Consider the following 23,775-nt stretch of genomic DNA (forward strand, 5'->3'; position numbering starts at 1 on the left):
CAAGTTAGTTTAAACCCCCTCCAACAGTGCTAGCAAACCTCCCCGCAAGGATATTTGTCCCGCTCTGGTTCAGGTGCAACCCGTCCGACTTGTACAAGTCCCACCTTCCCCAGAAGCAGGCCCAGTGATCCAGGAAACTGAAACCCTCCCTCCTGCACCAACTCTTTAGCCACGCATTCATCTGTTCTATCCTCCTATTTCTATACTCACTAGCCCGTGGCACTGGGAGTAATCCAGAGATTACAACCTTTGAGGTCCTGCTCTTTCATCTGCTACCTCGCTCCCTAAATTCTTGATGCAGGACCTCATCTCCCTTCCTACCTATGTCGTTGGTCCCAATGTGGACCATGACCTCTGCCTGCTCCCCCTCCCCCTTGAGAATGCCCTGTAGCCGCTCAGTGACATCCATGACCCTGGCACCAGGGAGGCAACAAACCATCCTGGAGTCACGTTTACGGCCACAGAAACGCCTGTCTGTTCCCCTTACGATAGAATCCCCTACCACAATGACAGGCCCTCAAGGCAGAGATAGTTCGGGTACAAGCCAAGCATATTCCTATACAGAGGAAAGAGCTCCCTGGATGACAAAGGAAATAGAGATTAAAATAAAACAAAAAAAGGTTTACGTCAAATGTCAGGTACAGAATACAGTCAAAAACCAGGCAGATTACAGAGAGTGCAGGGGAAAATTGAAAAAGCATATAAGGGCAAAGAGAGTATGAGAAAAGACTAGCAGGTAACATAAAAGAGAATCCAAAAATCTTTTATAAACATATAAAAAGTAAAAGGATAGTTAAAGGAATGGTGGGGCCCATTAGGGACAAAAAAGGTAATCTTCTTGTGGAGGCAGAAGGCATGATTGAGCTACTGAAGGAGTATTTTACATTTGTCTTCTCAAAAGAGGATGAAATTAATGTTGCAGTAGAGGAGGGGGGAGTAGAGATATTGGATAGGATAAAAATAGATAGAAAGGAGGTGCTAAATAAGTTGGCATCACTCAAAGTTAACAAGTCATCTGAGGGAAGCTAGGGTGGAGGTAGCAGAAGCTCTGACCACAATCTTTCAATCCTCCTTGGAAATAGGAGTGGTGCCAGAGGACTGGAGGATTGCAAATGTTACACCCCTGTTCAAAAAAGGGAAGGGGGATAAACCTGGTCACTACAAGCCAATCAGTTTAATGTCAGTGGTGGAAAAACTACTAGAGACCATTGTCAAGGACAAAATTAATTCTCACTTGGAGAAGCATGGTTTTATAAGAGATAGCCAGTATGGATTTGTTAAAGGCAAATCGTGTCTGACTAACCTGATTGAGTTCTTTGATGAAGTAACAGAGAGGGTTGATGAAGGTAGTGCAGTAGATGTATATATATGGATTTTCAAAAGGCATTTGATAAAGTAACACATAACAGACTTATTTGGAAAATAGAAACACATGGTATTAGAGGGACGGTGGTAACTTGGGTACGTAATTGGCTATGGTATAGGAGGCAGAGAGTAGTGGTGAACAAATGTTTTTTTTGACTGGAGAGAAGTATGCAGTGAGGTCCCCCAGGGATTGGAATTAGGACCATTGCTTTTCTTGTTATATATAAATGATCTGGACTTGGGTATAGGAAGTACATTTTCAAAGTTTGCGGATGATACAAAACTTGGCAACTTAGTAAATAGTGAGGAGGATAGTAGCAGACTTCAGGAGGGTATAGACTGGTGAAATGGACAGACACATGGCAGATGCAATTTAATGCACATAAGTGTTTAGTGGCTCACTTTGGGAGGAACAACATGCAGAGGCAGTATAATTTAAATGGTACTATTTTGAGGGGGGGGTGCAGAGGGACCTGTGAGCGCATATTCACAAATCTTTGACAGTGGCAAGGCAAGTTGATAAGGCGGTTAAGAAAGCGTATGGGATACTTGGCTTTGTAAATAGGAGCACTGAATACAAAAACAAGGAAGTCATGCTGAACCTTTACAATCACTGGTTAGGCCTCAGCTGTAGTATTGTGTACAATTCTGACCATCACACTTTAGGAAGGATGTCAAGGCCTTGGAGAGGGTACAGAGGAGATTTACCAGGATGATACCAGGGATGAGGGACTTCAGTTTTGTGGAGAGATTGGAGAAGCTGGGATTGTTCTCCTTAGAGCAGAGAAGGTAAAGAGGAGATCTAATAGAGATATTCAAAATTATGAGGGGTTTTGATACAGCAAGTAGGAGAGAAACTGTTTCCTCTGGCAAGTGGGTCAGTAACCAGAGGTCATAGATTTAAAATAATTGGCAAAAGAACTAGGGGGAAAATTAGGAGAAATGTTTTCACACAGAGGATTGTTAAGATCTGGAATGCACTACTTGAAAGGGTGATGGAATCAGATTCCATACGAACTTTCAAAAGGCAATTGGACATGTACTTGAAGGGGACTAATTTGCTGGGTTATGGGGAAAAAACTGGGGCATGGGACTAAATTGGACAGCTTTTTCAAAGACCCGGCAAAGGCACGACGGGCCGAGTGGCCTCCTTCTGTGCAGTATGATTCTATGGTTCTAAGAAAGGGGATCCATATGAACTTTGAGAATTGGGACCACAGCTGCTGGAAAGCATTATCTGAACACTGGATATAAAAACATGTCCTCATATAGCATTTGCAGTATTCTGTTTTTTTCTCATATTTCCTAGGTTTGGTGCTTACTATGATTGGGTTGGCGAGGGAGGTAAACAGAAGCTGTGCACCCCCAACTGGTTGAATTACCATTCAGTTGGGGTATGGCACATGTTGGTGTTGTGGTCAGAAATGCACTCAAACATTTTATGGTGAGTTGTGCCACTCAACATGCTGCTCGAGATGTGTTCCCAATACCTGTTGTTCATCTAGCTAGAGCTCAAATCTGTACTTGTCAGTTGCTTAATGATGTAACGACTCTCCTCTTTGGGATCAAGGTGACTCAAGATAATATGCCCACGATGGAAAATCAGAACCAAGTCAACCTTCTGTAGCAGACTCTGAGCAAAGCAGGTCCGCAGTACTCCAGATTATTGATCAACCAGCCCGGCTCTTTAATGTGACCTGGAGTAGATGTGTCAGTGGCAGCTGGAATTCTTCCCATTGGTTCCAGATAACCCTGCAAGCGAACACACTAGCTGGCAGGATAGCCCTGGCTGGACAAGTAGCGAGAGGCTTACCAGAGCTCCGTGCTGGTAGATTGAATGGTTTTAGCTGGTTAAACTTCAAGAGTGCCCCTGCGTACACTTACAGTCCTGAAGTCTTGGTCTTGGCTCTTGAGCTTAAGCTCTCTGGACTTAGATAAGTGTATCCTGACAGGGACAGAGTGTGCACTCCATGTCAGGCAAACAGAAACAATACCTGTATGGATCTATGTGGATTTCTCAGTAGCATGATTTGGAGACTCTTAAACACAGTGATTGATTTCCATGCATGTTAGAAACCAAGCTAACCAAAAAAACACTATTCATAGAATCAGAGAATGTTACAGCATAGAAACAGGCCATTCAACCCATGAAGTCTGTCATGCTGATTTTCTTCCCATGAGGCACCTCATCTAATCTCACTCTCCCGCTTGGTCCTCATAACCACTAATTTCCAAAAATGTTTTTTTAAATTCGTTCATGGGATGTGGGCGTCGCTGGCTAGGCCAGCATTTATTGCCCATCCCTAATTGCCCTTGAGAAGGTGGTGGTGAGCCGCCTTCTTGAACCGCTGCAGTCCGTGTGGTGACGGTTCTCCCACAGGAAGGGAGTTCCAGGTTTTTGACCCAGCAACGATGAAGGAACAGCGATATATTTCCAAGTCGGGATGGTGTGTGACTTGGAGGGGAACGTGCAGGTGGTGTTGTTCCCACGTGCCTGCTGCTCTTGTCCTTCTAGGTGGTAGAGGTCGCGGGTTTGGGAGGTGCTGTCGAAGAAGCCTTGGCGAGTTGCTGCAGTGCATCCTGTGGATGGTACACACTGCAGCCACAGTGCGCCGGTGGTGAAGGGAGTGAATGTTTAGGGTGATGGATGGGGTACCAATCAAGCGGGCTGCTTTATCTTGGATGGTGTCGAGCATCTTGAGTGTTGTTGGAGCTGCACTCATCCAAGCAAGTGGATAGTATTCCACCACACTCCTGACTTGTGCCTTGTAGATGGTGGAAAGGCTTTGGGGAGTCAGGAGGTGAGTCACTCGCCACAGAATACCCAGCCTCTGACCTGCTCTCGTAGCCACAGTATTTATATGGCTGGTCCAGTTAAGTTTCTGGTCAATGGTGACCCCCAGGATGTTGATGGTGGGGGATTCGGCGATGGTAATGCCGTTGAATGTCATGGGGAGGTGGTTAGACTCTCTCTTGTTGGAGATGGTCATTGCCTGGCACTTTTCTGGAGCGAATGTTACTTGCCACTTATGAGCCCAAGCCTGGATGTTGTCCAGATCTTGCTGCATGCGGGCTCGGACTGCTTCATTATTTGAGGGGTTGCGAATGGAACTGAACACTTTGTAATCATCAGCGAACATCCCCATTTCTGAACTTATGAAGAAGGGAAGGTCATTGATGAAACAGCTGAAGATGGTTGGACCTAGGACACTGCCCTGAGGAACTCCTGCAGCAATGTTCTGGGGCTGAGATGATTGACCTCCAACAACCACTACCATCTTCCTTTGTGCTAGGTATAACTCCAGCCACTGGAGAGTTTTCCCCCTGATTCCCATTGACTTCAATTTTACGAGGGCTCCTTGGTGCCACACTCGGTCAAATGCTGCCTTGATGTCAAGGGCAGTCACTCTCACCTCACCTCTGGAATTCAGCTCTTTTCTTCATGTTTGGACCAAGGCTGTAATGAGGTCTGGAGCCGAGTGGTCCTGGCGGAACCCAAACTGAGCATCGGTGAGCAGGTTATTGGTGAGTAAGTGCCGCTTGATAGCACTGTCGATGACACCTTCCATCACTTTGCTGATGATTGAGAGTAGACTGATGGGGCGGTAATTGGCTGGATTGGATTTGTCCTGCTTTTTGTGGACAGGACATACCTGGGCAATTTTCCACATTGTCGGGTAGATGCCAATGTTGTAGCTGTACTGGAACAGCTTGGCTAGAGGCGCAGCTCTTCTATTCCATTTAAAAACTTATCATTTAAGGTGCATTTCCTTTTCCTAGTCTCCCAAATCTCCTGCATACCATGTGACTTTTTTACACCCACCTAAACAAGCAGACAGGGCTCAGTTTATTATTTTATCCGAAAAACTACATCTCCAACAAGGCAGCACTCCCTCTGTACCATAATGAATTGTCAGCCTAGGCAATGGGGTCAAGTCCTACAATGAGACTTGAACCTATGACCTTCCAACTCAGAGGTGGGAGTGTCACCACTGAGCCAAACTGGCATTTAAGCCTGTATGTCCAAGTTGGGAGTAAATTGGACAGCTCTTTCAAACAGCCAGCACAGACATGATGGGCCAAATGGCCTCCTTCTGTGTTTTATCATTCTATGATTATAAGGGGATCCATATGAGCTTTGAGAATTGGGACCACAGCTGCATCCCTCAACGATATCCGACTCTCTACAGCAGACATTGCAGAAATATGATCCTTCAAGGCACTTTACCATGGTACGACCACTCTTTTAATTGGTCTCATTTACTTCTGACAATGAGAATCGTCAGCATAGGTCACAATGGCTTTTCAACTCAGTAGTCAGTTTCAGTTCAAGATCACAACCTGAAAAAGCAGAAATAGGGGGAGGAATTTTAGTCCCCAAGGATGGGTGGGTTTGGGGCAGGTGGGAATGTCTACCTACCCACTTTCAGTTTTAACGGAGGTGGGCTGGGGTCGGGTTTGAGAATTTTAAGATTTTTACCTTCCCATCCGCCCCAAACCCACCCATCCTTGGAGGACGGAATTCCCGGGCCGCAGGAATTCTGGCAGGTAAAAGGAGGCAAGAAGGGCCAGATCCATGAGATAAGTAACTTTACTGCACTGCTTGTGGGCCAGGAGGAGCAGCAGTGCTTCCCCCCAACCTACCAAGCTTACCTCCACACAACCGGACCCCCATGATTGGCCGAACCCCCCCACCCCATGATGAACCCCCCTGATTCAACCCCCCACGATGTCCGACTTACCCCTGCCATGTCAGACTCCATCCATCCCTCCAAGACTAGCCCTCCCATCCAAATCCCGAAGACCCCGATGTCTTCCCGATCTCCCCCCATCCAAACCCCGAGGATCCCGATCGCTCCCCGATCTCCCCCCATCCAAACCCCGATGACCCCGATCGCTCCCCGATCTCCCCATCCAAACCCCGAGGATCCCGATCGCTCCCCGATCTCCCCCCATCCAAACCCCGATGACCCCGATCGCTCCCCGATCTCCTCATCCAAACCCCGAAGACCCCGATCGCTCCCCGATCTCCACCCATCCAAACTCCGAAGATCCCGATCTCTTCCCAACCTCCCCCATCCAAACCCCGAAGACCCCGAATGCTCCCCGGCTGCTTTCCCGCCCGACAGGCAGTCAGCCTGTCAATCTGTTGAAAAAATTTAAAAGACGTCCTACCGTCAAAATCTTCAGTTTCACGTCAGAAATTCCTCCCACCTGCTCTTTTCCTGGCTTCGAATAAGTATTAGGGCCAAGAAGTCATTTTATTGGAGCTTCTTGAGATAACTCTTTTGGATTTAATTTCTCCATGCACTATTTTTAGAGCATTATTAATGTGATCACATTAATTTCTCATCTATGCTATTTACCACAGTTATTAACCCAATTATTAATGCTGCTTCATCAATTTCCTAGACAGTCATACCAAGCTGGCCTCTAACAAAGGGACTTTACCATAGTTAATAAGGTTTCATTAAAAAATGGTTGCACTTTATAGATATATGATGATTTTTTGCATCACTGTAAATATGTAATGCACAACTGGTCTTTTTGTATAAAAGTAAATATTCAAAATGTTTATTAAAAGCATGGAGACATGATTTTATGCATCAAGGAGATACAGTACAAAAAATCCTGACTTAAAAAATAGCATGACACTTTGTATCTACTTTCATTGTTTTCTGCATGTCAACTTTAAACAAATCCATACCTTAAAAGCAGACTCCAAACCCGAGCAGTCTTTAAATGCCACACATAGAACGGTCCCAAGTTGCCTATCAAAATCCACGATTTTTTCTTTAAACTCATTGTAGTTTTTTTCAAAATCCTGTCATAAAACACAACAAATCTGAGTGAATAGTGTAGTTTGCAAAATTACTCCAAAATATATCACCAGCAAAGGGATGTAAGAACTACCCAGCAGGAAATTTTTGATCTGCTGGTATTCACATGTTAGTACCCAACATCAAATATAGTTAAAATGGCTGATAGCATTATTTTTGATGAAGCACTGTGTTTTTAAAATTATTTTTGATGTATCATTGCCTATTTTAAAAAGTTATATTTGATGTAGCATTGAATCTTTTTTAAAGCTAAACCTAATCCTTTCAAATAATTTGCTAACACCAGAACACTTGTAGCAGTTTCCCAGTTTTTTTAAAGCTAACTGGGGCCAACTTATTTTGTGACATACTGATTGTCATTTTAATACCACTGCCTCAACTTTCACTTCATTATTAAAACTTTTTACAGTTTTCTTGCTGCTGGACATGAACCATAAAAGTAACAATGGTGGACATGTCAATGTTTAAAATATTAATTAAACTGTAACACTTTCATAAAGATCAGAAAAGTTGAAATGTAACATTTAGTGCTGGTCTGAGTAGACTGGGAGTTGTTGGCATTATGTTATACATATCTGTCCAGAAGACATAGTTTAATCAGTAAAGCAAGCATCAGAAACAAATACATAGATGATTCATGTCTTATGCAAAAAATTCTGAGCCCTGAGCATCAATTTTTTTAAAAAGTTAATAAATTAAAATTGAGAGAAAATTATTGAAGTAAACACAGATATAAAACAAAATGGAGCAACTGAAACAAGATACAGACGCTGAAAAACAAAACTACTGGAATTCTTTTGAGAACTGCTCAATTGATTGTGCAATTATGAAATTCTGGGAAGTTCATTCCTATTCTTATGGCTGTGTGTGTGACAAACTGGGGGCCAAATTGGGCTGCGTAGCGCCCATTGTGCGAGCGCTACGTGGACTTCTAAGCCCCGAAAATGGCATCCAAGATGCACACGCACACTTCCGGCATGACGTGCGCACGACGCCATCTTGGTACAGGCTTTGTGCACGTGCACCTAACGAACGCCGGCAGCATGTAAAGTAGGGAGATAATAATGTTAATCAACGTGCAACGCTAATTTGAAGCAGCCAGCAGCATTTTCAAACTCCCCACTCCAGCCTACGCACTATCCTAACCTCGCACAGCTGAGCAGGAGTTAAAGGACATGAAAGACATCACCCCCCCCCCACCTCACCCACCCACCAGCACTATTTAAAGGTGGCATGTAGGAGTTGCTGGATTAGTTACTCTGGCTGCTGGTACAATTGTGAATGTTTGTGGAAGTTTCCTATACTTGAAGAAAGTTGCAATATTATACAGATAGCGGTCTAGCTGGTCGAGTAGTACTGTTAGTGGCATTTAAAATAATGTGCTGAACAAGGTTGCTGCCAGACATGGATGGCCTGCTAGAGCTTCCAATGGGAATTGAACATGACTGGGAGCATGCAAAGAGGCCGCGCACACTTCCACGCACACTAGGACAAGCTGCCACAAGAGGGGGAAGAGGAGGCGGCGCAGGGCACTCAGCGGGAGGCCATATCTAACGGAGATCTTCAGGGACCAATTGTCTTCCCTCAACTTCAGTGATGACCAGTGCATCCGCCGGCCATGACTGAGATTTGTCAACTGCTGCAGGCACAACTGCAGCCTCAAAGCAGGGCAAGGACAGCATTGACTGTGGCTGTCAAGTTAAGCGTGGCACTTAATTTTTACAGCACAGGCTCCTTTCAGGCTGCTGCTGGTGATATAAGCAACATCTCACAGTTTGCAGTGCACTGCTGTATAAGGGAGGTCACTGAGGCTCTGTACGCACTAAGAAACAGATTCATCATGTTCCCTCGACAGAGACAAGCAGCAAGAGAAAGTAAGAGGATTTGGTCGTATTGTAGGCTTCCCCATGGTGCAGGGTTCCATTGACTGCACGCATATTGCCGTGTGTGCTCCACATCTGAACCTGGCCATATTCACAAACAGAAAGGGATTCCATTCCCTCAATGTGCAGCTGGTGTGCGACCACACGCAGCGTATCATGCAGGTCAGTGCCTGATATGCTGGCAGCGGTCATGACGCCTTCATTATGCGGCAGTCCAACGTGCCACTTATATTTCAACCAGCATGGCAAGTCAAAGGCTGGCTATTGGGTGACAAGGGTTATCCCCTCCTGAAATGGCTCATGACTCCGGTCTGGAACGCACGCACGCATGCGCAGCAGGAATACAATGAGAGCCATGCTGCCATACGGAACATCATCGAGCACACCACAGGTGGTCTCAAGCAACACTTCCACCTCCTTGATCGCGCTGGAGGAGCCCTGCTCAGCTGAGCAGGTATTAAGACTTGTCGTGGTATGCTGCATGCTGCACAACCTCGCCATTATAAGGGAACAGCGCTTGCCACCGCCTATCCGACAAGAACCTAAGCCAGGGGAAGAGGTGGAGGAGGAAGTGCGGCAGGAAGTGAAAAAGCAAGGAGGCAACAAGGTGGACAGGCCCTGTCTGCAAGGGCTCTGCATGATCAGCTGATTAATGAGCGATAACAGTAACCTCAATGACACCTCCCCGCACTCATTACCTTTCCGCTCCCACGTGACCATCAAATCATCCTCCTTATGATTACACATTGCTTCCTCCCTCAACTCATTGCAAAAATGAAAACCAACACCAAATGCAAATTCAAATCCGAATTTATAAATTATTGCATGTAATAATTCAAACAAAATGAAACCATTCACCCTTGTGCATTCCCTTAGTGCCTATCCTAGTGCTCCTACGAGATGCTTCCTCAGTGGCTCGCTCATTGGCGGTGGAAGGCTGCTGACCTTCAATTGAGGAGAGGGCAGATGGCCTTGGAGGACAATCTCGAGCAGCTCTGGGCCGGGAGGGCACTGGCGGAGTGGCAGCAAGCATGCTGTCATCCTGGGAGAGGACAGCAGGTTTATCTTCTATGGCGCCACTACCACTCTCCCAGGGTGGGTGGGGGGGGGGGGGGGGGGGCGCCTCAACAATCCTGGTAATCTGCTGGAGAACAGATTGCTGGACTGCTGTGACGCCCTGGAAGCCCCGTTCCACAGTGGAACCCAGAGCAATGACAGCAGCAATCTGAGCTTCCAAGGCAGTAGTCTGAGCTCCGAATGTAGCAGTCAGACCTTGGATGGAAGATGTTTATGATGCAATGGAAGCTGTGACATCGGTCATCAGGCACTGCATCATGGTGGGTTCCACAGGTGTGCTGATGGAGGTGACCATCCATTCCATGTGGGGAAGGATGGGCTCCAAGCTCTACGCAAAGCCCTGTGCCAAGTTGGAGCTGGACTCCTCCATGCCCCTTGACATCGCACACAGGCTTTCTGGCAGGCTTTCCAGTGCACCAAGCATTTGGTTGTGTACGCCTATCAGTCTTCTTCTGAAGCCTGGCCCATTGAAATCATCATCTGACTCCTTTGCTGCAGACCTAGTGTGTGACCTCACTCTCTGGCGAGCTGGCATCTGTGGTATCCGTTGCCCCCGCCCCGACTCCTGCCCGGTGTCTCACCACATGCAGATCCCTCCTCGAACCTAGCCTCTAAAGTATGCGCAGTGTCAGTCTCTGAGCTGGTGGCTGCATGTGTAAGATCGAATGACAGAGTGTCTGCATCATCTTCCTCTGTCACCTTCCTCTGCCTTCTCTGACTGTGCCGGTTCCAGTTCTTAGGTATCTGCAATGATAATGAAGGGTTGAATTGTGGTGAGGGGAAAGTAGAAAGTAAGACATGCGTGTTCACACCATCTGTAGCAAGTGAATCAGAAAAGATTGTGGGATGAGGGAGAAGTGGGAAGCGAGAAGGAGGGTTAGGAATGCAGAGACCCTCATCATCAATACCTCCAGCACCGCCAGTGGCCATGGCCGTAGCGACGGCCTGCCCAATGATCAACAGCACTCTCTTCCATGGGAGTGAGGACATGTAGGCATACCTGAACTACCCCAGGTCTTTCCTGCTACCTGTTGTTATGCGCCACCTTCTCCTGCAAGAAAGAGGGAAATGTGTTAGTGAGTGTCCTGCAAGATGTTTGGGTGATGTGGCTGTCATGGTTGAATAGTTGCCAGTATGTGTGACTTGTGAGTTGTGGGTGTGCGGCTTGCAAGAGTGGTAATGTGTGAGAGTGAGATGCAGCATCTGATTTGAAGAGTTGCATACTGGTGGAAAGCATTTGTTGGTAGGTGGGTGATGGGGGGTGTAGTGCGTGGAGCAGTGGATGAGGCTAGTGGTGCAGTTGATAGGATATGCCACTTAACAGTTGACCACTCGTGTCAAAGCATTGAACTTCTTCCTGCATTGTATCCATATTCGTGGTGCTATGCACCTGGCACTGTCTGCGTACCCTACTGCCTCGGGAGCATATGTCTGGAGGGCCTCCTACACTCCTGCGGATAAAGGATGCCCCTCCATGCGTCCACCTCTTGCACCAAGGTCTCTAGTGCATCGTCCTAAAACCTTGATGCACACTCTCTCACAGGCCCAGCCATTCTTCAGTATATTCCAGAACAGAGTTAGTTGCCACACCAATTCTAGGTCTCCCTGTAGCCACAGTGCACCTCCCCTTTAAGAGGTGCAGGCTGCCTTTAAGTGGTGCTAGCCACTCCCGATATCGGGGCCCCCTGCTGGTGCGTGCTGCCAATCAATAGCGCAGGTAGTGCTGGCTGCACGCAGCAATCACTGCAGTCACCAGTCAGCACAAATGTTGTGCTGCCTGCATCTCAACGACTAGGCGCAGGTTAATCGTGCACTGCATTCCCAGCGCCCGTTTTCAGGGGTTAACCAATTTAAACCCCAATGTTTCCTGAATTTGCTTTAAACCTACTTAGTTATAATTTTAAAATTTACATCCCCTTGTTCTGGATTCCCTACTAACAGGAAGAGTAATTCTTGTCAATGTCTTTCATTATTTTAAGCTCCTCAATCAGATCACCCGTAACCTTCTCATCTCAAAAAATGTAATCCAAGTTTACTGATTCTTTCATGATAGCTGTCTCTTCATCCCAGGTAGCATCCTGAGAAATTATTTCTGAACTCTCTCCAAGGCCAGTACATCCTCCAAATGTGGGGCATCCAAAACTGAACACAGTACTTCAAATAAGGCCTGGCCACCACTCTGTATAACTGCTTTAATATTCTATATACCTGTTGCACCGAAGCCAGCATCCCATTTGTCTTCTTGATCGCTTTTTGAACTTGCAAACCAGTTTTTCATGTCTTGTGTAACTGGATCACTAAATCCAATAGTTCATCTAACCCCCAAATGCTTCCCCATTTAGACTGTATTCCCATTAGCTATTCTTATGTCCAAAATGTACTACCTCACCTCTCAGTATCCTGAACTGCATCTGCCATCATTTGCCCATCTATGTCCTTTTGCGATTTTCTGCTCTCTTCTTCACAATTTACCATAGTTTAGAAATTACTGTTTGCAATATTACCAAAGGCAATCAGATGACATTCTTTGGCCCACTGTTTCAGTGAATGTGTTAATCCATTTAGTCACCTTAAAATTGAGCACAAAAGAATGTCATGCTACTATCACCTGCAGTAATTTCTAGGCTTCTATCTCCCAGCTTATTATCATCTGAAAACTTAAGATATACTTCTCTGTTCCCAAATCCAAGTCATTTATATATAGAATGAAAAGCTGGGGCCCCAGCACTGATCCCTGGGGACAACACTTGTCATATGTCCCTTTTATCCCAACCCTCTGCATATTACCTCCTCTACATACTACCTTGCAGTCAATTTTCAAACCATGCTACAGGATTATATCTGGTTCCATATGCCTTAATTTTAGCCAATAATCTTTTGCATGGCACCCATCAAATACCATCTGAAGATCCATGTAAATGATTCTATCATCACTGTGATTCTATCAAAGAAGTCTATCAAATTAATAAGACATAACCCTCTTTACACAAAATCTTGCCAATAATCATACTTTTCCATGTGCTCACCTACTTTGTCTCCGATTATGGATTCTAGCAACTTTCCCATTACTGACATAAAAGGAACTACAGGCCAGCAAGTTTATCACTTCCTCCCTTTTTGAATGTTGGTGTATTTTTAGTATCCTACAATCCTCTGGTATTATCCCTGAATTCAGTGAGCTTTGGAAGATGCAAATTCAATTTCCTCATCTTTTTCTTTAATTACTTTAATGTGGAAACTGGGCCTTTTCTATTTTGAACTGCAAGGCAAAATATTAATTTAGCAGTTCTGCCACATCCTTATCTTCCACTATTGTCATGCCTAAATTTGTTGTTTATAGCCTACCTCCTTCTTTATCACTTTCTTTTTCTTGATATACTATTAAAACCTTTGCTATTACCCTTGATACCATCTGCAGTATATTCCCTCTTTGCCCTCATTATTTTCTTGGTCTCCTTTTGTTGGTTTCTATATCAGTGTTCTCCAATACATTAGCCACTAGCCTTGTTTGACTACTTGGAAATCCAGATGTGCTAATTGCATTTCTGATTAAATAAAAAACAAGTAATAGACTCCACCGTTGGGCATGTGATCTCAATACACATATTCATAAGACACATGTATGTGTACTTTAACCTTCTTGTGCATTTGATGGTAAAATGATAAGATAAAAAGCAGTGTGTGTGAGTGTTTTTTGATTATGAGTGCTTTACTTCCTTAGTTACCGAATGGTGGTAGATGTCTGTTCAGTAAATATACGCATGTGAAGTACATTTACCCGTATTGCGTGTGTAGTTAAGATGTTTGCTACTAAAATTAGTGCATGTGGCTAAAACAGTGTTGCTGTGGTCACACCTGTGGCTAGTCAGCAATTTCTATTGGGCATCACTATTCTAGAATACTCATTCCTCATTCTGGCCACTTTCCTTTAACTTTACAAAAGCCTTCTCTTTTTGTTCGTTACTGGTCCTAGCACCTTTTGTAGGCCATGGTCGTATCACTACAGAAGTAGCACTTTTGTCTTTCAGCAATAAATGCTCGTTTATCATCTACCAACTACCTTCTTGAATAAATTTCATTACGTTTCTCCCACCCTAATGGAGACAATTCCTTCCCTGCACCCCAAGCTAGGGCACCAGCACCAGAAAGGGCATGACAGGGGAGGGGATTCCCAGGTCAGGAGTTTCCTTGTTCCCAACATGGCAGAACATCAGAAAAGCAGGCCAACTGGTGGATGCGGGGCTCAACTGAGGTTCTAGCCTTGGATGCCTGAAGATTGAAAAATGTTGGCATTACTTTTGGCCTTCTTATTTATGCAGCCTATTGGTATGCTGTTCAGGGATTAACTGGCTATCTAAAAGTTTCTGGGAGAATTTACTCCTGTTCTACTGTTTTCATTTTATAGGCAAGTTAATAGGGGTGAATTTCCTCAGAACTGCTCCTGCTTCATTGCTGTAACTTCTCCTGAAGTGTGGCAGAAACCCCATAATCATGGCTGCCACTCCGAAGGCAATAATCGCCCTTAAAACCTTCTCCTGATGTCTTGTTGCTGCAGAAATCTCCTGGACTGCTACATTGAACAGGGTGTTCTGCATGCACTCACATATCTCCTGCATTGTGTTGCAGAGGCGAGTCGAAGACTCCTCCAACTTATCCGCTATCTCTAACATACGAGAGGACACTGTCTCCACCGTTGCACACATGATCTATGTTCCTGAATCATACTTCTTGTGAAGACGGGACCCCTGATAACTGGATCCCTGGCCTCTTCAGCCACGGACAGTCTTTTCTACGTCCCTCCTCATCATGTCCTCCCAGGTCCTCCTCCTCACTGACGCTCTGTGTTTCACTAATGTGCTGGAGCCCAGCAAGTGACAAAGCTGAAGCGTTTGTAACCGTCTTCACCAAAAGATCCTGCTCAGCCTCCTCCCGAGGTCCCCACCATCATAGATGCCAGAGTCCAGCCAATTCAGTTCAGTCGACTTGACATTAAGAGGCAAATGAGTGCAATGGGCACAGCAAAAGCTATGGGTCCTGACAACTTTCTGGCTGTAGTACCAAAGACCTATGCACCGGAGCTATCCACTCCAAGCTGTTTCAGTTCATCTATGGCAACTGCATTTACCCAGCAATCTGGAAGATTGCCTAGGGATATCCCATCCAAAACAAAACAGGATAAAACTAACTCAGCTAATTACCAACCAATCAGCCTCCTCCCAATCATCAGTAAAGTGTTAGAAGGAGTCATCAATAATGCCATCAAGAAACACTTACTCACCAATAACCTGTCCGTTGATGCTCAGTTCAGGTTCTGCCAGAACCACTCAGTTCTAAAGCTCATCAGGTTGAACCATACATGGACACAAGTGCTTAGTGCCAGAGGAGAGGTGAGAGTAGCTGCTCTCAACATCAAGGCATCATTCAGCCAAGTATGGCACCTAGGATCCCTAGCAAAATTGAGGTTAATGGAGGATCAAAAAAAAAATCCTGTAGTGGCTGGAGTCATACCTGATACAAAGAATATGTTTATTAGTTTCCCCCACTCTTTCTACCTGATAATGTTATAAGGGAGCAAATGTTCTTGTGGCTTCTCCTGCTGCAGCAAAGTTTTTAATGACAGAAAAATTTCTAGGCAATATAGGCTTGTTCTCATTTAAACATACACTTAAAATAATAGTTTGATCAGTGATGGGCAGGGCCACTGTTTCATAGTGACCAAGTCAAATTCCATTTTTATTACATGGGATTCTGGGACTTTTACTCGTATTCTGAGGATCACATTCCTTGATTCCATTCATTAATAATTAGGCACATTGGTTTATGCTGACTCAATAAAGCAAATTCTGTTTTTATTTTATGGAGTTATGAGATTTTCATTGGTATTTTGGAAGTTATGTTCTGTAAATCCATTCAATGTTCCATGAAAACTGCAAATTAGCGGTCATGGTGATGGGCCAAAATTGGTGTCTGTCAGCCAGGCCTAATAAAACTCAGAAAATTGTAGCATCCAAATGAACTATACGAATGTTACAGATTTTTAAAAAATGTTCTTGAGGTGTGATTGACACTAGCAAAGCAGCATTTATTGCCCACCCTTAGTTGCCCTGACGTGTTAAGAGTCAAACACGTAGGGCTCGATTTTCGGACGTCCGAGACGGCGGGTTCGTGGCGGGGGGGGGGGGGGGGGCTCTGAAAATCGGGGATTCCCAGGGCGGGTCCGGAGCCCGGCTCCAACCTGCCCACTTCCGGGTTCCCCAGTGAAGCGCTTAGATGCGCGCGCAGCCCCCGCATGCAGGACACCCACCAGCAATTAAAGCCGGCAGGATCCCACTTAAACCAATTAATTAGAAAGTTCAGGTCGTTTGCAGCCTGTGGCAGCTGCAAAGGTCCATTTGACAGGTGGCGGGGGGAGGGGGGGGGAGGGGGGAGGGGGGGGGAGGGGGGAGGGGGGGAGGAGGGAGGGGGGGGAGGAGGGAGGGGAGGGAGGGAGGGGAGACCCTCACTCATTGCAGGAGGCCACGCTGTCACTTTGGACAAAGTTTGGCCTCCACCACCCTCCTCCTAACAATGTAATTCACAAACTTGCACTCTTACCCTGGTGTGCAGATGCATTTACCTACCTTGCAGACCCCCTCAAACGTACATCTTCCGGATGGGGGCCGCCATAGCTGTAGTCATGACCTCCTTGGAGGACAAACAGCATCACCAGCCTCGCCGGCCACGCTATCCACCTCTGACACGTGCTGTGACACATCCACCTGCACAGCAGGAGGGAGGGCAGCTGCAGAGAGAGATGCATTGCAGAAGGCACTACACTCGCCACAGGGTCTACAGACCGAGGCTCAGCTTCCTGGACCTCTCTGAGCAGCAGTGTACATGGAGGCTCAGATTCACTCGACTTGTAGTCGTGGACATCTGCAGCCTCCTTCATGCCGAGCTGCACCCGGCTGGCCCGAGCACCATCTTCTTACCTATCGCTGTCAAAGTCACCACTGCCCTCAACAACTTCTCCTCCGCATCCTTTCAGTGTGCCACCAGTGACATGGCCGGCGTCTCTCAGTCGTCTGCACAAAAGAGCCCTGCAAATACACCTACACCCACTCTGCAGTGACACAATGGGTGGCATCAGGTGTGGGTCTTCATGGTGATCCTCAGGAAAGGGCATTATTGCACAAACCAGACAAGATCTGCAAAGACATGGCAGTAGTGGTGACAATATAATACGTAATGTGAGTTGATCAGAAATCAAATATAAGTAAAAAGCACGACAAACCCTCAAACACCCTTGTGCATTCCCTTTATGCTCACGACACATTTGCCTTACGCTTCATACTACACATATGTGATGCATGCCCTGTGGCTGCAGCACAGGTAGCGGCAGGTTGGGTGAGGCTGATCGTGAAAGAGATGCATGAGAGGGTGAGTATGAGACGGAGCCATGAGATTGTTTGAGGATTGGGTTGAGTGGTAGTGGTGGGATGAGTACAGGCGAAGTGAGTAAGTGCAGGTAAGATGAGGATGAGCTTTGAGTGCATGTGAGGACTGATGTGACAGAGTAGTGTTGGCAGCGCAGAAGGAGATGTGGGGTGGGGGCGGTGATGTGGCAGATGGAGTGTAGGGGAATGAGTAAGTGTACTCACTTCGGCTGACCTACTTAGGTCATTGAAGCGTCTCCTGCACTGTATGCAGGTGCGTGATATGTTGGTGGTGCTGGTGACCTCCTCTGCCACCTCGAGCCAGGCCTTCATGTGGCAGAGGCAGGCCGCTTCCTCCCGCCCGCCGGGGAGAAGATCTCCCTCCTCCTCCTCCTCACCCCATCCAGTAAGACCTGGAGTGAGGCATCATTAAACCTGGGAGCAGCCTTCTCCCTGGGATGCTCCAGGCTGTAATTTTGCATATTTTCTGCAGCATCAGTCAGTGGGGGACTGCCCCTTTAAATAGGGCTCCTCCAGCTGACAGCCTATCATGCGCCTGCGCAGTCCGCCCGCTGCGCAGCTTTCCAGCACGAAACCCGGAAGCCAAGGTAAGTACCTTCAATTAAGCTGCGATTGCATGCGGAGCACCCCGAATTCACTGGGCGCGTTACCCACGTGCCCAGTCGACCCCCCGCTGCCAACACGCCTCCCTCGTAATATCGGGCCCGTGGTGTGGGACCAGAGTCACCTGTAGGCCAGATAGTTCGGATCTGAACTTTCCAAAGTTTACATTTTTCCCATAACTTTACTACAACTCACATGAAAACAGAGACTTACAATGAGAGTAGAAATTCTAAGATTCTGCATTGCTAGGTAATCACTGAGGCATTGGAGCATCAAGATTAAGGAGCCAGCACCTGTATATTCATGAAATTAAAACTTTACTGGCTCTGAAGTTATTTATGCGTGCAGTCTATATATCCAAGGATACTGGACCAAACAAAAGGAAATGAATTACTTGCTGCTGGGTCATGCCAAAGTGTGAGAACAACAATACCCTTAAATGGCATATTTAAAGTTCTACTGCAAAGCTGGCTGCTCCATCAGGAATTGCAAATAGTGTTATATTCAATCCTGCCTACAAGGAGTATTTACATTATGTACAACAATCCTGTAGGAAGTAAACTATGCTAGAGCTTTTTGGAACCTAACAGATGAGGGTCAGAGCTTGTATTGGTTCTCATTGGGATTTGGCTGATAGATTTCCAATCAATTGATTTATCAAAGATTTCCAAGAATGCTGAAAACCTATTGAAGCATTTTGAGGTGGCCTTATGATGAGAAAATAATTGAAATAAGGATAATGTGATGGTGCTATAGAAAGACAAAAGTAGGCACCACTAAATACTTCAGGAACATTCTGGATAACAATGTCTATCCAAGTGGGCTAAATTTTATTAGTATTTTTCTCCTTCAATGTTGGATCTCAAATGCTTTTGGAGGTGTCAGCTGTGGCTCAATGGTAGCACTCTCACCCCTGAGTCAGAAGGTTGTAGGTTCAAGTTCCTTTACAGAGACCTGAGCAGGTAATCTAGGCTGACAATTCAGTACAGTACTGAGGGAGTCCTGAATTGTCAGATAAGATGTTAAACTGAGACAAATCTTTCCTCTCAGGTGGACATAAAAGATCCCATGGCACTATTTCGAAGAAGAGCAGGGGAGTTATCCCCAGTGTCCTGGTCAATATTTATCCCTCAACCAGTATCACTAAAACAGAATGTTTGATCATTATCACATTGCTGTGCACAAATTGGTTGCTGCATTTCCTACATTAAAACTATGACTACAATTCAAAAGCACTTAATTGGCTGTAAATTGCTTTGGCACATCCTAAGGTCATGAAAGGCGCAAAATAAATGCAAGTTATTTCTTTCTTTCCATTCAAATAAGATGTGTTAAACTTTTATGAAACAGTGCCTGTTGAATTACCCACTTAACCAAACTCTGCCGACAGGAATCCCTCAGCATCATCAGTGCAGGAAATTCAATCGCACTTGAAAACAGGCACGCAGGCGATGCATTTCTGAAAATCATTGCCCATTCTTCATTTTTCGCCCAATAAACAGACAAAATGCTGTTAAATTTCTCCCTCCGTGTGCAAAGCCACAGGATATCAATTAATTCTAAAGAAAATCATGAAGAATATAGAAAATGTAGTGAGGAGGTGAAAAGGGAGATTTGAAGGTAATAAGGAAATATGAAAAGAGACTAGCAAGTAATATGAAAAGAAATAGAAAGGGCTTTTAAAAACATATTAAAAGTAAAAAAATTAGAGAGCGGGTAGGACTGCTCAGAGATGACAACATCAGACTCGTCTCTCTTGACTCCTAAGATAACATCACCCTGTCATGAATGATTACTACCAGTAAACAAAGGCTATCTTTTAAAAAAAAATTCTGGCCAGCAATGAACAATCTCCATATTATCTATAAAATCTGTGCTTCAGTACTGCTTCACTACTAGTTCAAGATATAGAATTAACTCTTGAAAACAATTTGAAAGACCAGTTGATGAGAAAAGTCAATGGCACACACAAAATTACTGATCCATCAACATAACGAAAATTACAAATGCAGTTACAGTACCTCATAAGTACAGATTTTTGACATGATTTTCACAGAAGCTTTCTGACTATGAGACTACACATTAAGTGCTGCAACGTATCCACTGTTCCAGTGAGGCAGTTATTCTCCCAGTTAAATTTACCAGTTTTAGTCCAGCAGACGTATGCTAATTTCATGTTCCATTGATTAAAGTCATCAAATTCAACCCCTTCCACCCCTGACAACATGAGTGAGTTGGCAATGAAAAATCCTTATCTAAAAACTTTTAAGCCATTTTCTTAAATACTCAGTCCCATTTACAGAATACCTAGGTATTGTGAAATTACATTTCAGTGGGAAAAAAGTCAGTTTCTCAAATTCCTTACCACATATACTGAACAGAACACTTCTGTTATTAAACTCTTATCTAGACCGCAAAAAAGCTGCATTACAATTTTTCATTGTTTCATCCTAAGTAGAAATGAAATGTGTCTGTCAGGTCAATTGAACCCCGTGTCTTCCATCCCTGAGAATTTTTATCTATCTGTACACAGAATATGAATGGTGTTAAAATACCTGAGAAAAAAGTTTTAAGGAATCTAGGGATAGTAGAAGACTTGGCGTTTAACATGTCCAAACACAGTGCAGCAGCAATCTACAAAGCAAGTAGAATGCTGAAATATAGAACCAAATTTTAAGAGTAAAAATTAGAGGAAGTCGTGCTTAAAATGTACAGGGTTCTCATCAGATACACCTTGAGTACTGGGTCCAATTCTGGTCACTGAGACAAAATGGAGACAGTATAAAGAAGAGCCTCGGGACAGACCCCATGCCTCAGACTACTGGTTTTGAGAAAAGACTGGAGACACTTTGATGTTTTAGCCTTGAAAGGATGCGACTGAGAGGTGAGAGCTGTACAAGATGATAATCAATATCAAAAACATAAATCCAGAAAATGACTTCAAACTCAGTAAGACAAGACACATAGATTTAAGATAAATAAAATTCACATTTAGGACTAACACAAAGATCAACACATGGAATGGACTTCTGAATTCAGTAGTGACAGCAAAAACCCTGATGTATTTTTTTAAAAATTGGATGCTGTAGTGGGCAAAATGTAAGGTCTTTTTAGATGGATCAGCTAAAATGGGCTGAATGGCCCTCCTCATCTATATCCATCTTGTAGTCTTATAAATTAGTCATTGAATTTAACAAAAACATTCATTCCAGTTCAGCAACAATATCACTTAGTACCAGGTTCACAATTTTTTTAAGAATGAAAAGAAAATACTTGCAGTTATTTAGCACCTCACCACATCGTCAGGATGTTCTGAAGCACCTCAAAACCAATGAATTATTTTTCAAAGTGCAGTTACTGTTGTTATGTAAGCAAACATTGCAGTCAATTTTAGCACAGCAAGGTTTCACAAACAGCAAATTAATGATTGACTTGATAGGCTGAATTTTTCTCCTGGGCTGTGATTTGCTATGCAGGGCAAGTTTGGAATGGTAATACCACTTCCGATAGGTTTACCATGACTGGGAGAGAGGGAAATACAGTTCTGATGCAGCCTTTAAAAGTGGGTTGGCAGATGCAAGGGTCCCCAAATTCTCAGATGCATCTCTTGCAGGTGTTGGTCGTTGAAGTGATAGCCAGAAGAGGCAGACTGCTGGGCACTGAGCGCAGGGAGCTCTATAAAAGGGTGGTGCAGGTTGCCGACAGGGATGTGGCAGAATCAACCAGTGCAGCCTGCACCATCCCAAGAATTGTCACACAGTGCAGGAAGAGGTTCAATAACCTCATGAGGGTGGCCAATGTAAGTTAAGGCACTGTTGTCAATACACATCCTCTATTACTCATAGAACCTTCACTCAGCTCCTTACCTCTCAAACTCTTTCTCTGTCAGCATCTAGGTTTCAGGGGAACTCATTTCTGCAAAGTGAAACCTCTGCAAACACTCAAGCACCTTATTCACTCAAAACCACTCTGCCAACGCACATTGCCTGCCAGAAGGGCTACTACTAGTCTTCAAAGACATTTCATTTAAAAGGTCAATGCACCTCCACATTTCAACATCACGGGACGCATGTAATCCTATGAGGAAAAGTGGCCATGCCACTCATGTACCTTCCCTCCCTCCAAAAGAAAAGATGGTCTACAACCAGTGGCACAGAAAAACAACTAGGGGCAGGAGCAGCAGCACTAAAAACACTAAGCACACATGAAGAGGAGGAGGCACTGCAAATAATGGGCAGGCATCAGGAAGGCCTGTGGGAGAGGAGGAGGTTGGAGGCGTGTTGGCAAAAGAAGGTTGACAGAAGCTGGGAAATGCTCATCGTAGTTAGTCTCAGCTTCATGTGCTTTATCAAAATACTGCAATATCCTTACAGTCAGCCGCTATTTCTTCAAGGGAGAATGTCACTGTTTGTGCAGCTAAACAAGCTCTTCTGTGTTTCACACCAGAGGGGATGCTTTGCCTGAAGAGGCCAGCCATGATGATGACCACCCAAATATTTCCACTGGAGAATGTGCTGCTAGTACCACAGCCTCAACTCCTTCCACTTCACCACCAATTGCGTCATGGTGTCGTACTTGTACAAGCACCAGCACAGACACTCACTTGGGAGAAAATAGCTAGTGAGTCAGAAGGAGTACTAGTGAGAATGTGGAACTGGGAGTGGAAGAGACGGACAGTGCCGATTCACCACAGGGATAGAAAAACGATCCTTGACTGAGGAATCCAAGAACCCAAATCTCAGTAGCCCAGTCTTCAAAAGAGCTATGAACATGTTTTTTTTTATTCGTTCACGGGATGTGGGCTTCGCTGGCGAGGCCGGCATTTATTGCCCATCCCTAATTGCCCTTGAGAATGTGGTGGTGAGCCGCCTTCTTGAATCGCTGCAGTCAGTGTGGTGAAGGTTCTCCCAGTGCTGTTAGGAAGAGAGTTCCAGGATCTTGACCCAGCGACGATGAAGGAACGGCGATATATTTCCAAGTCGGGATGGTGTGTGACTTGGAGAGGAACGTGCAGGTGGTGTTGTTCCCATGTGCCTGCTGCTCTTGTCCTTCTAGGTGGTCGAGGTCGCGGGTTTGAGAGGTGCTGTCGAAGAAGCCTTGGCGAGTTGCTGCAGTGCATCCTGTGGATGGTACACACTACAGCCACAGTGCGCCGGTGGTGAAGGGAGTGAATGTTTAGGGTGGTGGATGGGGTGCCAATCAAGCGGGCTGCTTTGTACTGGATGGTGTCAAGCTTCTTGAGTGTTGTTGGAGCTGCATTCATCCAGGCAAGTGGAGAGTATTCCATCACACTCCTGACTTGTGCCTTGTAGATGGTGGAAAGGCTTTGGACAGTCAGGAGGTGGGTCACTCGCCGCAGAATACCCAGCCTCTGACCTGCTCTTATGGCCACGGTATTTATATGGCTGGTCCAGTTAAGTTTCTGGTCAATGGTGGCCCCCAGGATGTTGATGGTGGGGGATTCGGCGATGGTAATGCCGTTGAATGTCAAGGGGAGGTGGTTAGACTCTCTCTTGTTGGAGATGGTCATTGCCTGGCACTTGTCTGGCACGAATGTAACTTGCCACTTAT

General features: G+C 45.3%; 1 protein-coding gene across 1 annotated transcript in view; it reads right to left on the reverse strand.

Moving 5' to 3' along the window:
* The window catches only part of LOC137332178 (dynein axonemal heavy chain 11-like), a 380,453-nt gene that overhangs the window by 317,428 nt on the left and 39,250 nt on the right, over positions 1 to 23,775 (reverse strand). Inside the window, exon 9 of the mRNA XM_067995882.1 lies at positions 7,073 to 7,189. Coding sequence (XP_067851983.1) covers positions 7,073 to 7,189 — 117 coding nt within the window. The remainder of the gene's footprint in view (positions 1 to 7,072; positions 7,190 to 23,775) is intronic.

This window comes from Heptranchias perlo, chromosome 2, assembly GCF_035084215.1.
Source record: "Heptranchias perlo isolate sHepPer1 chromosome 2, sHepPer1.hap1, whole genome shotgun sequence".
Classification (NCBI taxonomy): domain Eukaryota; kingdom Metazoa; phylum Chordata; class Chondrichthyes; order Hexanchiformes; family Hexanchidae; genus Heptranchias; species Heptranchias perlo.